At 57.8% G+C, this 19,435-nt stretch overlaps 1 protein-coding gene across 1 annotated transcript; it reads right to left on the bottom strand.

Annotated features, from left to right (window-relative positions):
- Positions 1-10,157: 10,157 nt before the first annotated feature.
- LOC143384288 (sialic acid-binding Ig-like lectin 8) lies at positions 10,158-19,209 on the bottom strand. Its single transcript, XM_076839328.2, has 7 exons — positions 18,786-19,209; positions 18,314-18,592; positions 18,046-18,093; positions 16,891-17,160; positions 16,219-16,315; positions 15,776-15,857; positions 10,158-10,586 (listed from the first exon to the last, which is right to left on the bottom strand). The coding sequence occupies exons 1-7, from the start codon at positions 19,207-19,209 to the stop codon at positions 10,398-10,400; spliced, it is 1,389 nt and encodes a 462-aa protein (XP_076695443.1). The 3' UTR covers positions 10,158-10,397.
- Positions 19,210-19,435: the final 226 nt, after the last annotated feature.

Genomic DNA, 19,435 nt, shown 5'->3' on the forward strand with positions numbered 1-19,435 from the left:
GGCCACCCTTGTCCTGGTCCCCGTGGCCACCCCTGCTCCCCTCGGGCAGCCCTGGCCTTCCTCTGCAGCTCTCCATCTGAGCTCACCCCCTGCAACACCATGGCTTCCTCTGAGACTCTGCGAACACAGGAAGTTGGGCTGTGTTCGTCCACTCAGCCCCATGGACCTGTCCATTCCATGGTATCCCCAGAACCAGCTCCCAAAACCTGGGGTGGGGTCGTGCCCTGTGATGGCTGGGGGGAGGGGTGGGGTTCCACATGCAGCCCCCCCTCACCACCCCCTGCATTGCCAGCTGCAGTCCCACCTGCAGCCCTCCTAGGCCCCCCGCTGCCCAGACACCCTCCCAGCAGGAGCAACTGCAGAGCCCAGTGGGCAGAAGGGCTGCTCAGGACCCTCTGTTTTCCATAGTCTCCAATTTGCAAAGAAAAACAGAAGAACAGGAAGGAGAGACCTGGGGAAGCCACAGAGAATCTGCATGTAAGAGAGGAACTTCTGAGAGAGCTGGAGAAGCCTCTTGTTCCACTTCCCCAATTTAGAAGAAGACCCCCAGGTCAGAGTGGTGAGTGCTGAGGGCTGAATGCTGTGTCCCTCCAAAATCCACATGTTGACATCCTAACTGCCAAGGGGAGGGTCACAGGAGGTGGGGACTTTTGGGAAGTGATTGGTCCTGGGGCAGAGCCCTGATGAATGAGATTAGTGTCCTTACAGAAGGGACCCAAGGGAGCTCCTTTGCCCTTCTGCCACAGGAGGACACCAGGAGGAGGCAGGGTCGAGGAGGACACTGGCCTCCCCAGACATGGGGTCTGCCAGCCCCTGGGCTGTGGGCTTCCAGCCTCCAGAACTGTGAGGAGCAAATCTCTGCTGTTCACAAGCCCCCAGGTGAGGCCTCTCCCCACAGCCCAAGGACTCAGAAAGACAGTGGGTCCCCTCTCTTGCCTCTTGTCTGGGGCAGCGACCTCATCAAACAATGTCCACCAGGGCTGACTGGGCTGGGGGGAAAGTCCCGTCAGATGGGGGGGAAGGACTGTCAAGTCTGTCCAGGGGACAAGGAGAAGCTGCGTTCATGCCACAGCCAGGTGGTGCCCATTCACACTGGGCCCTGAGGTCTGCAGCTGAGGGGGGAAGAGGACAGGTCCAGTGGTTTCCTTGAGGGACAGCAATGTCTGGATGGGGACACACAAGTCCCCAGACAATGCCAGTGCCACAGGGCAGGTGGCTGAGATGGGCAGGCCCAGCTGGGGGTGAGGGGATCTTGCTCTTCTGGAGAGGGAGGTGAACTCTCAGGGGACACAGGCAGAGGGACATGGTGGGGACGTCGGGCAGACCTGAGGGACATGGGTTACCCAGGGGACGCTGAGACAAAGGCCATTCCTGGCTGAATTCCCCACACCTCTGAAGCCCCCTCTGGCCTTCTACAGGGTGCCAGGATCCAGCCTCCCCGTGAGTGCCACAGCCCCTCCCAGGTCACCTCTCCAGGTCTCCCCTCCCTGCTGTGCCTAGACAGTGCCACCCCATGCTACGGCGTCTGGTGGTGTCCTCCCTGTCCTCAGTGTCCAGGTCCAAAGCTGCCTCCTCTGAATGCTCCAGACCCCTCACATAGGGACCAGGGAGAATCCTGGGGACAGTGGGAGCTGTCGTTTACTGAGCACGTGTCCCGTGCTGGCCACCATCCTACCTGTGTGCCTGTCACAGAATCCTGGACTTGAGTCTAAGGGAAGGCAGCTTCTCCCCATCCACACATCCAGCTTTCTGTGTCGAGGGGAGAGGCCAACAGGCCCAGGGAGCCCAGGACAGGCCAGGGAGCAGGAGGAGTCTGGGGTCCAGACCCAGGTCACATGCTGTCCCTGCCCTGGTCATCACATGAAGCAGGAGCAGGCAGCTCAGGTTCCAGACTCAGGTCCCCATCTGCAGTGTCAGGACAGTCCCCACACAGCGTGAGACTGCAAGGAAGGGCCCAGGGAGCTGCCAGCCGGTCACCCCAGAGCCAGCTGCGAACAGGGACTGGATGTGGGCTGGACACTCGGTCACACCCCACAGTGTGCTGGGCTCCCAGGACAGGCACCATGTGCTCTGCCCAGAGGAAGCGCTGATAAGTCATTGAAGCACAGAGGGGGGTGGGCTGAGGAGAAGGGGTCCCTGCAGCTACCTGGAGTTAAAAATTTAAAGACCATATGTAGGCCTTTAAATTTAAAATGGCTTAAAATTAAATAAGCAAAAAATTCAGGTCCTCAGTCCCACCATCCGTCAAGTGCTTGGCCGCCCCCCGTGGCCAGTGGCCACCACATGGGACATGCAGACATAGACCTTCTGCACCATTGCAAAGGTTCTACTGGACAGTTGCTCTAGGCCAGTTACAGGAGATGTTTTGAAGATTAAAAACCAATGTCTTTATCAATAAAAAGTAGAGAGAGAACCACAAATGACCCCTCCCACCACCCCGTGAGAAAGCACCCTGCATGGGACAAGGAGAGGCCCAGGGGGGACAGAACCTCATCCTCAACAGGGCAGAGAGGGGGCAGCTGGGAGGGAGACTGAGAGTGTCCAGGACGCAGGAGGAGGAGCAGGGCAGGGCAGGCCAGGAGCCTGGGAGGGCAGGGGAAAGGCGGGCTGCTGACCTCCACAAGGCAGGGCTCAGAGGACACCAGGTCTCAGAGCTTCCCGCTGAGCAGGGGGGACCCACTGAGGCCACATCCCTCCTGGAGCAGGCCCCTCCTGATCTCAGGGGCTGGAGGCTGGAGGGAAGCAGGGAGCCCATGGCCAGGGGTCCCGGACCCTCCCCAGGAGGACACCATCAGCACCTCTGACCCTCACCTGCACTGGGATAAGGAAGGGCACCGTCCAGGGCGGATCCTGCTCGTCCTTCTTCTGAGGTCAAGACAACCTGGTATTAAAGTCAGGTCTGGGGTGTTGAGGACTAGAGCAGAGGGGACGCCCGCAGTTCATCTCCTCCAGCCCCTAGGTCCCCTGAGACGGGGCTTGGTGAGACCTTGGGCTCCTTCATGCTCAGTGTCCCCAGGACTTAAGGACCTTGGACCTGACTCCTTCATTCTTCCCCAGGAGGAATCGGGCTACCTGACCTGAGACCTGGAGGACAGCCCCGTCCAGCAAGGGGGTGAGTGGAGAGCGACGGGGAAGAGCTCAGAGTCCCAACCAGGGACAACTGCACTGGGAAGGCCTCAGGGTCTCCCTGCAGGGACAGTCAGGGAGGGAGCTTGGAGACAGAGGCTCCTACAAGTCTGAAGACCCATCTGGGACCTGAGAGATGACATCATGGGCAGCATGGCCACTGGCCACTCGGCTTGTCAGTCAGAGCTGACCAATGGGAGCAGGCTGGGCGGGTCCTGGGCTGAGCTCTGACTCTAACCCTTCACCTCCTCCATCTGCCTCAGTGTTTCCCTTCCCACTTCATCTCCATCATCCCATGCCCTGGAGTCACCAGAGGGGCTGGAAGGGTCCCCAGGTCAGCACTGCTGAGGACGGGAAAGGACACAGCCCACAAATGCCCAAAGACAGACAGTGGCTTCCCGGGGCGCTGCACTTGCTGAGCTTCTGTGCCGTGTTAGAGACTCAGGTGCTGAATTCTAAGGTGGAAAGCTTCAACGCACAGCGGCAGCTGAGAGGATCCCGTAGGAACATGTATGGATCAGTGGACATGAGAGGCAGGCGCAGTGTGGGCATGGGGTGTCCCCAGTTTATGTGTCGCACCTGCAACAAACTGTGGGGGGCTCAGATGTGCAGGGCTATCTCTGTGCCAATTGCTCTCCTTAAACTTTCCTGTTTCTTCTTAAGTGGTCTCTCCCCTCACCAAGGGCCTGAGCTCTTCACAACCAGAAGAAGAGACAGTAAAGTTGGGACAGTTAAGGAGCCCTGAGCTCAGGGCCCATGATACGACATCGGGGCTCTTCTGCGCTGTCCTCTTGAATGTCCCCAAACGTCTAACTCAGTGTGCTGATCACATGGCACCACACAGGGACAAAGACTCAGGGGAAGGGGATGGGAACGGGGGGAGGGGGCAGACACTCCTCAGTGGCCAATCCCGGGCAGGTGCCAGCCGCCTGGCCAGCTCAGGGGTCCCTGCCCTCGGGGGCTACCTGACAGACCCCCTTCACAGGGTACTGCCAGACAGCAGCTAGGACAGGGCCTGGCCAGGGAGGCCCCAGGGAGGCAGCCCCAGACTCCCTGTGGAGGCCAGGTCTGAGCTCCCTGGTGGCTGGCCACGCTCCTCTGAAGTCTCTAGAAAGACTCCACCTGCTTCTTCCAGCTCCGGGGTTGCTGCTGGTCCATCCTGCCCTCCATGTCCACTGGCTGCTTCCCTGTGTCTCTGTCCAGAGGGCCCTGGAGCCCTGGAACCTGGACATGGGACTCTGTGGTCATTGCCAAAGTTTCTCCTGGGATAAGGACACTAGGCACTGGGTCTAGGTCACTCGAATCCAGCAGGACCTCATATTAACCTGGTGACAAGTCACGTTCACAGCCTGGCTCAGGACTTGAACTCACGTCTCTGGGGGCGGCTGCACCCACAGCTCTGGGTGTCAGTGAGCAGGATGACAGACACCCTGATGCTCCCCAAGGCCCTCCACTCCCTCCCTCCCTCCTGGTGGTCCCCATGGACTTGGGAGGAGGCCCAGAGCCCTGGACTCTGCTGTCATGGCCTCCATGGTGGCCCTGCCCCCCACAGCACTGGACACAGGGTCACAGCCGCTGTCCCCATACAGCCCTGACTGAAGCCATCCACAGCCCCGGGAAGAGCACGGGAGTGAGTGAGCCCGGATGGACTCGTCCAGGTCACCCTCTGGCCACACAAAGGGACAGACATGCTGCTCACGGTGGCATGAGTCTCAGAACACAGCGCCAACTGCTCCCTGCGCTGCCCGCTGGGCACAGCCCGGAGGTGGGGCAGGAAGGACGCGCAGGGAGCAGAGGGTCCCAAAGGGCAGGAGTGAGGTCCTGACTCCTGGGCTCCACCCACTGTCCCAGGCGGTCACTCCCAGGCCACTCTCCCTCCCGGGCCAGCTACCCCCAGGTCTACAGCTCGACCAGGCCACCCCCAAGCGTCCTGTAATCACCAGGCTGACTCATTCAAAGGTGGACATTTCAGGGGGGGGAGGACAACCTGTGATTTATTTAAAAAAACAAACAAACAACAAACAAAAACGCCGGTGAGGACTAAGAGCAGCTCATAGGGTGAGTCTCTAGGCTTCTCCTCGGCAGCTGCCCCTCTCCCTGAGAAGCACCAAGGAATGTTGTCCCCTGCACATGTGTCCCCTCTGCCTCCCTCCATGTCAGATGGGAAGAGACCTCAGAATCAGGCTGGAGTTCCAATTCCAGCCCTGCCCCGAGCAGCACAGGAACCCTGAGACAGTGGCATAGCCTCTCTGAACCTCAGTCTCTTCATCTGCACTGTGGGGTGATCATCTTACAGGACGCTCCAGCACATGAGTGCACTGACAGCAAAGCCCCTGGCTGGAGACTCCCACAGCACAGCCCAGGGCCACATAAAAGCCCCTGGAAGGTGGATGCACGTGCGTTGGGTTTGTTTTTCAGGGGAAAGCTGATACCTGAAGGCAAGGCTACCTGTGGCCCAGCAAGGACACCCTGTGATCTGCCATCGTGACACCCCAGTCCGTCCCTGCAGACAGGTGCAGAAGTCTCCTGGAACTGGGGATCAACGCCTGGCTCCACAGGGGCAGGGGGGCAGGTTATGAATTCCCCCAGGGAAGCCCAGGGAGCCTCCCGGGTGGGCTGGGCAGCAGCCACTCCACGTCATGCACATGGGGACCTTTGTCCCTGGGAGAGGCTGGAGCTTTCCCCAGGAAGCTCAGGAACCCAGGGGCAGAGCGTCTGCGCCTGTCAGTAACCACAACAGCCTGCCTACAGCACAGGGCACAACACCCGGAAGAGGAGGCCCCAGGTCCCCCAGGTCCCCACCTGTCCCCAGAAAGACGCTGAAGCTCCTCCCCGTCACTCGCTGACTGTCCCCTCCTTACTCCTGTCCTGCCTCTGGACCCCCCAGGCCCTGAGCTGGGAAGCTGACTCCTGAGCCCTCCCCCCGCAGGCAGAACCATGGGGGAGGGGTGATGCGCACCTCTGTCCCCCTGAGGGGATGGCAGGTCCTCAGAGGAGCTGACCACTGTCTCCTGAACCATCCTCAGCCTGGGTGGACAGACTGGAAACAGCTGTGGGCTGTTGGGACCGCAGCTCATGCGAGTGTCCAGTGGTCTCTGTACCTGCCGTAACTGGGACTGACAGGCGCCGTCACAGACACTCCCCTGACGCCCCCCACCCCACGTGAACAGGAGAAAAGGTAACGCAGCCCAGTGACCCCCCACTCCCCCAAGCTCGGAGGCAGCTGCGCCCCCGCACTCCTGAGAGAGGGACTCCACGTCCACCCCTCTCACCTCCCAGTGTCCACTAGAAAGGGCTCAGATCTCACCCAACACCTTTCATCCTTTAAAAACTAACTTCTGTTTTCACCCAAAGTACAATCCCACACAGTGAAATGTGAACATCTCCATGTGCAACTCCAGGTCCTGAGAAGTACAGACCCAAGTGGCCAGAATCCCAATCCAACAACTGCTCCCAGCACCCAGAGGCCCTGAGAGCTGGGAATTCTGTGTGTATTCTGTGTATGTTCTAGGTTCAGTGACATGGTGCACAGCCACGTGTGAGGGGGTGTGTGGGGGGTGTGTACATGTGTGTATGTGGGGTGTGTGTGTGTGTGTGTATGTGTATGCAGGGTGTGTATGTGGGGGGTGTACATGTGTGTATGTGGGGGTGTGTATACGTGTGTGTATGTGGGGTGTGTGTGTACGTGTGTGTATGTGGGCTGTGTGTGTATGTGTGTGTATGTGGAATGTGTGTGTACATGTGTGTATGTGGGGTGTGTGTGTATGTGGAATGTGTGTGTACATGTGTGTATGTAGGGTGTTTATATATGTGTGTATGCAGTGTGTGTACGTGTGTGGGGGGTGTGTATGTGCGGTGTGTGTGTACATGTGTGTGTATGTGGGGAGTGTGTGTACATGTGTATATGTGGTGTGGGTGTATATGTGTATATGTGGAGTGTGTGTGTACATGTGTGTAGGTGGTGTGTCTGTACATGTGTGTATGTGGTGTGAGTGTACATGTGTGTAGGTGTGGAGTGTGTGTGCACATGTGTGTAGGTGGTGTGTGTACATGTGTGTAGGTGGGGTGTGTGTACATGTGTGTAGGTGGGGTGTGTGTGTACATGTGTGTAGGTGTGGAGTGTGTGTGCACATGTGTGTAGGTGGTGTGTGTACATGTGTGTAGGTGGGGTGTGTGTACATGTGTGTAGGTGGGGTGTGTGTGTACATGTGTGTAGGTGGGGTGTGTGTGTACATGTGTGTAGGTGTGGAGTGTGTGTGCACATGTGTGTAGGTGGTGTGTGTACATGTGTGTAGGTGGGGTGTGTGTACATGTGTGTAGGTGGGGTGTGTGTGTACATGTGTGTAGGTGGGGTGTGTGTGTACATGTGTGTAGGTGTGGAGTGTGTGTGCACATGTGTGTAGGTGGTGTGTGTACATGTGTGTAGGTGGGGTGTGTGTACATGTGTGTAGGTGGGGTGTGTGTGTACATGTGTGTAGGTGGGGTGTGTGTGTACATGTGTGTAGGTGTGGAGTGTGTGTGCACATGTGTGTAGGTGGTGTGTGTACATGTGTGTGTATGTGGGGAGTGTGTGTACATGTGTGTAGGTGTGGAGTGTGTGTGCACATATGTGTAGGTGGTGTGTGTACATGTGTGTAGGTGGGGTGTGTGTACATGTGTGTAGGTGGGGTGTGTGTGTACATGTGTGTAGGTGTGGAGTGTGTGTGCACATGTGTGTAGGTGGTGTGTGTACATGTGTGTAGGTGGGGTGTGTGTACATGTGTGTAGGTGGGGTGTGTGTGTACATGTGTGTAGGTGGGGTGTGTGTGTACATGTGTGTAGGTGGGGTGTGTGTGTACATGTGTGTAGGTGTGGAGTGTGTGTGCACATGTGTGTAGGTGGTGTGTGTACATGTGTGTAGGTGGTGTGTGTACATGTGTGTAGGTGGGGTGTGTGTACATGTGTGTAGGTGGGGTGTGTGTGTAAATGTGTGTAGGTGGGGTGTGTGTACATGTGTGTGTATGTGGGGAGTGTGTGTACATGTGTGTAGGTGGGGTGTGTGTGTAAATGTGTGTATGTGGTGTGTGTGTACATGTGTGTAGGTGTGGTGTGTGTGTACATGTGTGTAGGTGGGGGTACACATGTGGGTACACACTCTCTCCCAGGTGGGGACTTCCCGTTCATCTTCTTACTCGGCTCCTGTAATTCACAGAGGGACTTTTAGGCGTTTGGATGGCGTCTAATTCATGCGACTTTCCTTTCCTGCTTAGGGTTGGGATCTGCTCTAGGAAATCCTTGCACACCCGACTATGTCCTCCAGGTCTTCACCCAGAGCTACCCCCAGGTAGAGGTACAAGGCAAGGCCCACATGTGGGTTAGTGTCTTAGTGGTCACAATAAAGTCAAAGGTGGAATCACTTAATGATGTTTTATTTAACACATTAAAATATCAAGTATTAAGATCACTAAGGAAGCACGGTGTTCTTTGGCCTAATCAACGCGCCACACTGGGGGTGCCCAGGCCTGGGGGCTGGCAGCTACCTCGTGGACCACCCAGGGTAGACGCTTTACAGGTTCACGCTCACCTCCAGGTCCCTGACTCACCGCAGACGTTTCTCGGGTGTGACGTGGTGAGAGTCAGAGTTTCCACCTCCAACCCTTGATCCTCTCCTTCTACTCCACTAATTGAAAAGTCTCTCCTCTCCCAAGGGAATGAACTTGAAGTCCACTGACAGGGTGCAGGGCCATTCATGGAGTCCACCGTCCCACTGCACTGCCTGGTGACTCTGCCTGAAGAGGACTCTGACCCTCCAGCTCTTCTTCTTCTGTAAGATGGTCGCATTATTCTGGGCCCTTTATATTTCCATGAAGATTCACAGTCACTTGTGCATTTATACACATGGAGGTGACCGTCACCTCCTGTATGTTCACATACACACATCTACTCACACACCTGTGTCTACTAACACGTGCACCTACTCACACTCAGAGGGTAGGGTTGTGACTGGGTATTTGAAACCCACATGGAGAAGGTGACACCTCACCTAGGAGTCTTCCAACCCGTGGACATGGTGTCCCCCACACATTCCTTGCATCTTCCTTCCACTCCCGCGGCAGTGCTCTGTGGGGTGGGGACAGATGTACTCCACAGTTCTCAATCCTGGTCCCTTGATATTTGTGACGCTGCTGTGAGTGGGCTGGGACCCAGGTTTAGGGCTCTGAGTGCTCCCCACAGTCCTCGGATCCTTGCTTCCCGCCTACTTGTGAAGTGACTGCCATGATCCACTCCTTCCCTTGTTGGGGTGACAGGTGTCGGTAAGACTTTAGGTCACGTGGTTCATTCTGGGGATGACCCTCCAACTGTGGGACACTTTTCTCACTCCCTGGTTTGGCCCTGGAGGGGGGAGACCATGGCTGCTTCCCCTCTCAGCTCCCCCCTGGAGCTCCACGCTCACAGGAACAGGAGACCAGGAGGACAGCCTTCCAGGGGGAACCAGTGTCCAAGGACCATGGATGCGTCATGCGGCCGACTGAAAAGGGCTCAGAAAGGCCAGGGGAGGCGTGGGCAGCAGTGAGGACTGAGAGGGCGTGGAGGGAGGCCGCAGGAGGCTGGGATGGGCCACTCAGGACCAGGGAGCCCCGGTGAGCTGCGAGCAGAGCAGAGAGCTCCTGTGTCCATGCCCCCTGACTGCACGCAGGTGACAGCTACGGAGAGCTGGGAGGCCAAGGCAGGAAGGAGGGAAGGAGGCCAGGCCAGAGCTGCGCAGGCCTGACCCTAAGGCACGGTCACTTCCTGGAAAGCTGTGGAATGGCCATGTGTGGCCAAGGGCACAGGCAGGTGCCCACTGCTGCCTCCAGAGGAGGAGCCTGCAGGTCCTGCTGCTCAGAGCACAGGGACCCGTAGGGGCTCAGCACCCACCTCCAGGCGCCCTGCTGACAGGACCTGACTCCTTAACCCCCACCTGGCAGGCGGACGTCTCAGCCCAGGTTCAGAGAGACTTTCTGTCCCTCCATTCCTCACTGTAGGGCTTTTTAAAGTTTTGTTTTGTTTTGATGTACAAATAGTAACTGTGTGCATTTATCGGGGACAATGTGATGTTTCAATAGCTTCATACCCAGGGTGGGCAGGTGGGCGGGAGGAGGAGGAGGCACAGCACGGAGCGCAGCTGGGAATAGGTCTGGGTTCCAGCTCTGCGTGGCGCCAGGACCTAGAGGCGTCCCTCTACAGGGACCTGACTTTTCCTTGGCCTGGAAGAGGCTGCGCGTCCTTGAGCCGGGGCCGGTCTCAGACTCTCATGGCTGGATGTGGATCTCCGCGTACTCACTGTCGGGGGCCTGCTCTCCCTGCGGCTCGCTGGCCTTCACCTCATGAAACCTGAGGGCTGCATAATGGATCTCCTCATCCTCTGAGGGGCGGGTGGCCAGGGCCAGGGCAGCTGGCTCTGGGGAGCGTTCCTCTGCCTGGGACTGGACCCGGTGGCTCTGAGTGGAGAGAGGAGAGAGTCAGGGTGGACAGTGGGAGGAGGCCAGGGCTGCAGGGGTGCCCTGTGTCCTTCATCACACAGCCTTGTGCGCCAGAGTTGAACTGTCCCTCATAGACACTTCCCCAAGCACCGCATGCTCCACGCGCACCCAGCCTCGTGAACTCCCCCAACAGCTCCATGGGGGAGGTGTTATTTCGTCTCCATTTCATAGAAGTGAAAACCGAGGTTGAAGTAGGGACGCAGCACACCCGAACTCCCAGGTAAAATCAGGGTCTCATCTGTTTCTTCCTGACCCCAAAGCCCAGTGTCCTCCTGAGGGCCCCGGTGCCAGATCCTAAGCTGGGTGCTCAGTGCACCCTGTGGACACAGCAGACCTAGGCCTGGCCTCTTGCAGCTCATTCCTTAATGGACGGTGGTCACAATAAGGACTAATCAAAAAACAAAAATGCAATCGTGCATTATGATAAGATGGGCAGGAACAGGGCACCTGGGAGAGGCCGGGCCTGGACCAGACATGGCGCCCGCCCCGAGATGCTTACAGTCTGATGGGCTGGGGCAGGAGCCAGCCACAGAAATGGTATCCCCCCAAGAGGAAGAGAAAGGACCCCCACATGTCCTCATGTGAGTCCCTGGAACCTGCAAATACATTTCCTTGTGAGAGAGACTTTGCAGGTGGAATTAAGTCCAGGATGTGGAGGTGCAGAGGGATCCTGGGTTTGTGGGCGAGCCCAGGGTAGTCACGAGAGACTCTTCAGTGAAGGTGGGGGGACGCGAGGGACTGGACGATGCTGCTGGCTCTGCAAATGGAGAGAGGCCCCGGCCCTGTCCAGGTCCCCAGGCCCCCAAGACACAAAAGCAAGAAAATGTCATCTTCCGGAGCCTCCCCAAGAACCAGTGCCCACTCTAATTTTATTCCCGGGAAACCCATTTTGGACTTGTGACCTCCCGAATGGTAAGGTGACAGGTATTTTTGTTTGGAGTCACTAAATCTGTGGCAAGTCTTACAGCAGCAGCGGGAAGCTAATAGAGCAGGTCAGGCAGCAGAGAGCCACGGGGGCTCCCCCAGGCGTCCCCATCTTAGGCCTTTCTCTGCCCACCCTGGACAGCAGATGGCACCACAGAGCCACAGTGACTTGGCTCCGCCCCTGCCTCTTGATTATCTGAGGATTCACACTCCAGCTGCTTCTCCACCCTGAGGCCCCGAGCCCTGCTCCTCCCGGACTCTGCAGAAGCCCAGGACGCAGCCGCACACCTTCCCCACGCAGAGGCCCTCTGCACTGAGCTACGGGACACCTCCAGGCCCATCCACCGCCTGGGCAGCCCTCTGTCCTGTCCACACCTCCTGATCCCTGAACCTCAGAGTCGTCGCATTCTTCTCTGCAACGTCCCTTGACAGTCACAGTCAGTCCCCACGGCCCCTCGCCATCAACAGCTGTGACGTGCAGCCCTCCTACCCGCTCCCCCTCTTGACCACAGACTGGGCCAACAGTGTGCAGACGCTCCTCAAGTTACAGCCAATAAACCTACATAACTAAAAAGGTCAAGGTCAAAAGTGAGCTTAGTGCACTGGACGGCCCAGGAGCACCAGTTTACCTCCCCGAACTTTAAGCACGCTCACCACACTCACGTGAGCCTGGCACTGGGAGAGCTCTCAGGCAAAGCCTGTTTTGTAGCGAGTTTGAACAGCCGCGGAGCCACTCAACACCGCATCCACAACAGGGCAGCCCAGTCCTCCACAGAGCGCTGGTCTACCTCGGGTGTGGCTTGTGGGGGACGCTGCCCCTGTCCAGGGCCACAGCGTGTCATGTACCACCCATCCCTGGTCCCGGAGAAGGTCAACATGCTAAATCTGAAATGTGGCTTCTCCGAGTGGGTACTGCTTTGCATGTTCGTAAAGTTGAGAAGTCGCCCATGGAAACACTGTGAGTAGGGGCTGTCAGTACTGGAACCCCTCCCTTGTCCAGAGCTAAAACCTATTTCAACAGACCTTCTCCTTCCCTCCCCAAGTCCCTCCTCCTACCTCGTCTGGACCTCAGTGGTTGGCGCCTCCATTCTGACTGCTCAGGGCAAAGATCCGGGAGTCAAGCATCCTGGATCCTGTCACTCAGTCCCCGCTCCCCGTCCACAGTGGTCCCACTCAGCTGACCTCAGGATCCAGCCAGAGGCCAGTCAAGGTTCCAGCCAGCATGACCTCCTGCCTGGCAATGCCTCCCAGCCTCCTTTATAACCTCCAGCCTCTGCCCCCACACACACACCTGCTCCCCACCACACACACACACACACACACACACACACACATTCACATGGTCTCTCCTGCACACACACACACACCAGGCCTCACCACACACACACCACACACACACACACACACACACACAGGGTCTCTCCTGCACACAGCAGCCAGAGGACCCCCTCCTGGTGCTCAGGCCTGCAGACCCTGCACAGCCCCACAGCAGATGGGATTTGCATAAGCTCAGCCTCTCCCAGCTTATCTTCTGGGGTCACCTGCCTCCCTCTGTAGAGCCCAGGCCCTGCCCTCAGCACTGGGCAGCCTCCTATTGGTGTAACTGCACCCACTGCTCCCTCTGCCTGGAACCCTCACACCACAGACTCCAGAGCCCCCTCGTCACTACCCTCGCCACAGTGGGAAGACACTTGGGAGAGCCTTCCATCTGATAAGGGCCCAAGAGCCAGGCTGCAGAAGGAACCCTGCAGCACGTCAGCACAAAACACAGCCCAAGTAGACAGTGGGCAAAGAACGTGACCAGTCATTTCTCCAAAAAGACACAGAAATGGCCAAGAAGCACACACACAAAAATCTTCAGTGTCACTAGTGATCAGAGAAATGCAAATCAGAACCAGAGAACTGTCACCTCACATGCATTAGATGGACGGTATTAGGAAAATAATAGGAAATTAAACAAACAAAAAGACAGTGTTGCCAAGGGTGTTGAGAAATGGGAACCTCGTACGCTTCTGGTAAATGTAAGATGCTGTAGCTTCTGCAGAAACAGGAAGTTCCTCAATATTAAAAATAGAACACTATACAATCCAGAAATCCTAGTGATGGGCACATACCCAGAAGACTAGAAAACAGAATCTTGAAAGGATGCTCACACAGCTGTGCATTATTCACAGTAGCCAACAAATAGAAGCAACCAGAATGCCCATCAACAGATAAATGGGCAAAGAAAATGTGGTGGATATTATTCACCCTTAAAAAGAAAGACCTTCTGTCACCTGCTACAACACAGACAAACCTTGAGGTCCTGCTGCAGGACATAAGCCAGTCACCAAAGGGCAAATCCTGTACAAGTCCACCTCAGAGAGCCCCAGAGGAGGCAAAGGCACAGACAGAGAGTAGGAGGGTGACTGGCAGGGTGCGGGGGCAGGAGGGCAGCGGGTTGTGCTCATGGATGGAGATGAAGTGCTCCGGGGGTCTGCTGCCCAGCTCTAACTTCAACACGGCTAAGACGGTCAAACTCAGGCTGCATGGGTTTTCACCATCGAGGACAGATCTAAAAAACAGAAACCTCTCAGCCCCTCCCAGTCCTGCACCCTTCCTCCCCAGAGTCAGTCTCTCTCTCCTTGTGCCCATGCACCACCATCTGTTTGCTTGGTGGCTTGCTGCATCCCTCTGTCTAGAAGAGAAGCTCCGAGCCTCAGTTTGCTGCTGTGTCTCATAGATGGGTCCCTGGCCCCTACACAGCTGGTCCCTGGTAGGTCTCAGGGACATTCCCTGAGGGGTTAAGGAATTCCAGAGCAGGCTACTGTGCTGCCAAACTCTCCAAAGCAGGCTCTAGATACAAAACACAAAGGAGGAAGGTGACAGGTCCTAGAGAAAGGAGGGTGACAGGAATGAATAGTGGGACTGCAAAGAGCCTCTGAGAGGGAGGAACAGGCAGGCCCAGGCCCAGAGGCACCAATGACCTTGTTCTGTTCTGGGGGACCACAGTGAAGGCCCTCTGCAGAGGAGCCCAGTGTGGGGGGCGGGAGCAGGCTGTGGGGAGAACAGGGCCAGGCGAGTGAGCTGGGCACTCATCAGGAGAGAAAAATTAAAAAGGGGGAGAAAAATGTCAGAAACTGAGATAAATATTTTAATGCAAAGATTTTAAAAATCAAAATAAATGCCAAAATTCGTGGAAAACAAAATAAACCCAGCATTAGTGAAAGTGTCCAGCTGAGCCAACTGGAGGAACACTCTGTTGATATGTTTTAGTGTCATTTTTAATGGTCAGCTTTTTTAGAGAACTTTAAAATAACTGAAATGACCACGTTTCATTAATATGTAGCACAGCCTTTTCCTGAGTTGAGGATCTGATGTCCCCACCAGCCCTGAGGTCATTGTGCCTCCTGGCTCTCTAGAGATGAACAGGGGACGGTATTTACAACCTACTCTTTATTCCCTTCTGTTCAGGGGAATGTGGCCACGCTGCACAATGTCTCTGGACGGAATGACAACCTTAAGTCACCTTAACTAACTTTACCTTACCTGGTTTTGTCAGCTCATTAGAACACTATTTGTCTCCATTCCTGAGATTTTCTTGGCACCCCTTAAATTTTCACTGAAGGCAAGTGGCTCCTTGGCTCCCCCAGGCTCCTGACCTGATGGGAGGTAGGGGGCCACCAGGGGCTGAGGAGCTCACTTTCCCTGGGGTCAGCCTTGCACAGGGCCATGGTCACCATTTGCATAGACCCTGTGACACAGCAGATCCTCATGCCACAGTAGCAGAGCTGAGTAGCCACAACAGGGACAGGGGGTCAGCAGCCAAGGGGTCCACCGTCTGGCCCTGCAGACAGGTGTCCAAGTGCAGAGGAGTGGACACTGGGCGCCTCGAAGATGGCACCAGGTGGAAGGGGAGACAGAGGTGGAGGGGAACAGGTCCAGGGAAGAGATCCCGAGTCCCTAACCATGAAGGGGTCAGGGAGTGTGGGGGCTGGTGCTCGCTGCTCTGAGGAGACATGATGTGACACAATGGCTTAACAGGAGGACAGCAGAACAGAGGGGGTCCCTGAGGCCAGGCCTGGGAGAAAGCAGGGAGGAGGGCGCTGTCAGCAGCCCACGGTGTGGGGATCCAGCTGGACAGCCGGCTGTCCCGGGGAAGAGGGGAGAGCAGCTGCGCCACCCTCAGCAGAGCAGTCCTGGGGACATCTCCGGGAGGTGTGGGGATGCGCCATGTCACTCACCTGAGAGGCTGGGCTCTGGACAGCGTTGGTATCCCCCGAGCCCTCCGCTGGCCTGGCGGACCTCTTCCTGTAGGAGCGCGCTCTGAATGGGGACACCAAGGAGCCTCAGTGGGACCAGGGCAGCACAGAGGGCAGACGGCCGCCCCACCCTGCTTCTTGCTGAGCCCAGGAGGGCGGCCAAGTGGGCGAGGACTGTCCTGTCCTGGAGGCTCCTACTGGGAAGGCAGGCTCCAGGCTCCCGCCTCCGAGAGTGGGGACAGCCCGGGAGCCCCTTGCTCGGACGAGGGCTTGTGTGGCTGGCTCCCCCAGAGCCCCCCTGGACCTCAGGTGCCCTGGCTTCACGCCCTCGGCCATCCAGGTCCCTCCAGCTCAGGGCCAGGCCCCGCTCGCCCTCCTCCTGTCCAGGGTGCTGCCCGGCCTCCCCGACGCCCGCCAATGCTCACCCGAGGAGGAGGAGGGTGCAGGACAGGAAGAGCAGGGAGGTAGCTCCAGCGCCCCAGAGGGCCCCCTGCGTCACTCCAGATAGAGGCCCTGCTTTGCCTGTGGACGCACCAGAGGGAATGGCTTTGCCGACTCAGCTCCCAGGATCCCTCCTCCCTCCCTGCTCCCTGCAGGACCCTGGACTGAGCCTTCCTGGTCCCTCTCCCAGACCAGGAGAACTAGGATGGGGGTGGGGTGCCGTGTGGTTATTAAAATTTGGTATTTTGTTCACCATAGAATTTTTTCATCCATTTTTACTTTTTAATTATTGCACCGTGATACTATTTTCGCTCAGTGTCTGGGCTGGGTCTGTTCTCACGGTGGTTTTGTTTGCCTTTACTCTTGGCTTCTGGCTTCTGGCTTCATCTTAAATGTTGTGCCCAAGGCAAATGCCTCACGAGTCCTGGCCCACAAAGCAAGGGCCCTGCTGCCCAGACCACCTGTCTAAGGCCCACCTGGCCTCCAAGATCCACCACCCACCTTGGCCCAGCAGGGAGGGGGCAGCCAGGCTCTGGGTCCCAGGCCCCCAGCTGAGGGCAGGACAGAGATGAGCTTCCCTCTCAAGCCCAGGAGGTGGCTGCAGGGACTGGTGTGGGGCAGGTGCTGCCCCCTCCTCCTGCCCCTCTGCAGCCCACTGTGACACTCACTCTGCAGTGACAGGCTCAGGGAGATGTGCTGGGAGCCTAGAGGGTTCTGAGCACGGCAGGTGAATTCCCCTCCTCCCCTGAGGTGCTCTGCAGACAGCTCCAGCACCCCAGGGTCCATGGTCTGCGAGGGACACAGAGTCAGGTTCCCCCAGGACCAGCTCAGTCTGGCAGGGGGACAGCTGTCGACGACACAGAGCAGACGTAGAGATTGACCCTCCAGGACAAAAAGAGATGAGCCATTCCCCAGGGTTGTGGATGCTGTGGAGAAAGAGACAGAGGGTCAGAGTGACAAAGAGAGCAAAGGAAAGAGAACCCTGGAGTCCAGGGAGGGGACCCACCCCCACTCATGGACTGAATGAAGCACAGGAAAACACACCCTTGACCTGGGCCCAGGAATATGGCCAAGTTGATGTTCCTGTGACGGATGTGTTTTCCTGTACCTCCTTCAGCTATATTGACTCAAGCTCTTGAACCAGAAAATGTGGCACAGCTGTATTTTGTGCTCAGGAGCTGAGCTCACTGACGTGCACACCCAGCTGTGGACAGAGGCTCAGGACCATCCACTGCTCACTCCTGTGGGCTGAATGGACTCAGTGCTGGTTGGCAGAGGACGCCCACAGAACAGGGTCCATCTGGGAAGTGGGACACCCTCACCACCAAGAACGAGGACCCTGAGTGCTACTGACATGCAGTGACCTCTCAGGCCTCAGGGGCACAGTCCAAGGCTCAGCTTGCATGGACACTGGCCACTTCTGGGAGGGACCTAGGCTCTGGGGAAAGACTGCTGGGCGTGTTCTGCGTGTGCCCTGGACTGTGCCTCCTGCCACAAGCACTTAGATCAAAGCTGTTGGGGAAGAAGAAGAGGAGGCTGGAGGCGGGTCCAGGAGGAGGCTGGGAGGGGGCCTGGGAGGCACAGTTCTGCTGTGAGAGTGTCACCCTGTCCCTGTGGGGGTGAGCCACAGGCACTGGAACCCCAGGGAGCCTGGGAGGGTGGGGACGGGTGCTCAAGGCAGACATGAGGCTTCGGTGGAGAGGGATCAATGGGTTCCCCAATAAGGGGCTCTGTCACCAGGGTGAGGGGACCCAGCCCTGCCCTGAGCTGAACAGGCCCTGCCCCCCCAGCCCCAGCGAGCCCCTCCCTACCTGGGCCAGCTCCTGGGGACACAGTTACACTCAGGTTCTGTGGAGAGTCTGGGGCAGGGAGACACGCAGACCTGTCAGTGGGAGGCTGGGGACATCAGCCCTCTGTCCCAGGAGCCTCATGGTGGGGAGGGGTGGAGGCTGCATCCTCCTGGCCCAGCCCCCACATGACTTCAGGACCCAGCACCCAGGGTCCAGGGTCTGACCCCTCTCCCTGCTCCCTCAGGGACCAGCCCCATCAGAGACCCAGGTGTCCCAGCCCAGCTCTCACATGAGATGTTCAGGTGGACGGTCTTTGTCCTGGTCACACGGGCCCCAGGCAGGGTCACCTGGCAGGTGAGGTTGGTGCCATGGTCTGGGGGCCGCGGGGTGAGGGTGAGCACCGAGGAGTGGATGATGTTGGGGCCCAGGGAGGACACAGAGGGCCCTTCCCAGGAGAAGGTGGGGGGCGTCCCCTGCTCACAGGCCCAGGGCACAGAGCAGGTCAGGTTGCTGGGACGGCCAGACTCCAGGGTCCCAGGGACGAGGATGTCAGGGGTGTGGGTCAGGTCTGGTGAGCAGAGGGGGACAGGCAGGGTCAGGAGGGAGGGTGGGAGGTGGGGCCCTGAGAGAAGCTCAGGCTCTGACCCAGCTGCTCCCTGAGCCCCTAATGCTTGACCTCCAACTCCCCAGGGCAGGGTCCCACCCAGCCCTGCCCTGCTGCCCGGTGACCTCCCTGAGGCTGCCTTGACCTGGTGCCTTACCTGTCACTCGCACTGAGACCATGTCATATAGGTAATTGTACATCAAGTCTCCTCTCTCCACCCGAAAGTAGTAGGACCCCGTGTCCGTCTTCCTGGCGTCTCTGATGCTCAGGGAGCAGTTGTCGGTTCTTGGGTCCCCAAGGAGGTGGAATCGGCCCTGGGTCTCCTCCCGCACCTTCCTGTCAGGGTCATTGGTGGCCACTGGAGCATCCTTCATTGTGTCCCGTCGCCGGAACCAGTAGCCATGAGCTGGGTTCCAGGTAGTCCAGCTGCTCCAGGGGTAGGAGAATTGGCAGGGCACATGGACACACAGGCCCTCCTGCACTGTCACCTTCTTCTTCTCCACCCTCAGGGTGTAACCCCCCTGGCCCTCCACCCGCCCACAGCCCTGCAGCAGGGGCAGCAGCAGCAGCAGCAGCAGCATGTCGGCCGGGGCTGCAGGGCCACAGGGGAAGTCTGCCCCCAGAGCTCCTCTCTGAGGAACTAAGAGCCCACAGGAGGAGGCCCACGGGAAGGGGACAGAGGGGACGGTGGCCTCCTAGAGGAGGACCTTCAGCCAGCCTCTGCCAGGGTGGCCTCTGCCCTTGGAGACCAGCCCCCACCGCCACATCCAGCCTGCAGCCCTGAGGACAGAGAGGACAGGGACCTCC

The sequence above is a fragment of the Callospermophilus lateralis genome, chromosome 18 (assembly GCF_048772815.1).
Source record: "Callospermophilus lateralis isolate mCalLat2 chromosome 18, mCalLat2.hap1, whole genome shotgun sequence".
Taxonomy (NCBI): domain Eukaryota; kingdom Metazoa; phylum Chordata; class Mammalia; order Rodentia; family Sciuridae; genus Callospermophilus; species Callospermophilus lateralis.

What these genes read in the sequence shown, in the direction of transcription:
- LOC143384288 (XM_076839328.2), bottom strand. Translation starts at nt 19,209, where the DNA reads ATGCTGCTGCTGCTGCTGCTGCTGCCCCTGCTGCAGGGCTGTGGGCGG. An exon ending in GGTCTCAGTGCGAGTGACAG is followed by an intron (nt 18,593 to 18,785) that starts GTAAGGCACCAG and finishes TCTGCTCACCAG; the next exon opens with ACCTGACCCACACCCCTGAC. An exon ending in GTCCCCAGGAGCTGGCCCAG is followed by an intron (nt 17,161 to 18,045) that starts GTAGGGAGGGGC and finishes CTTTCTCCACAG; the next exon opens with CATCCACAACCCTGGGGAAT.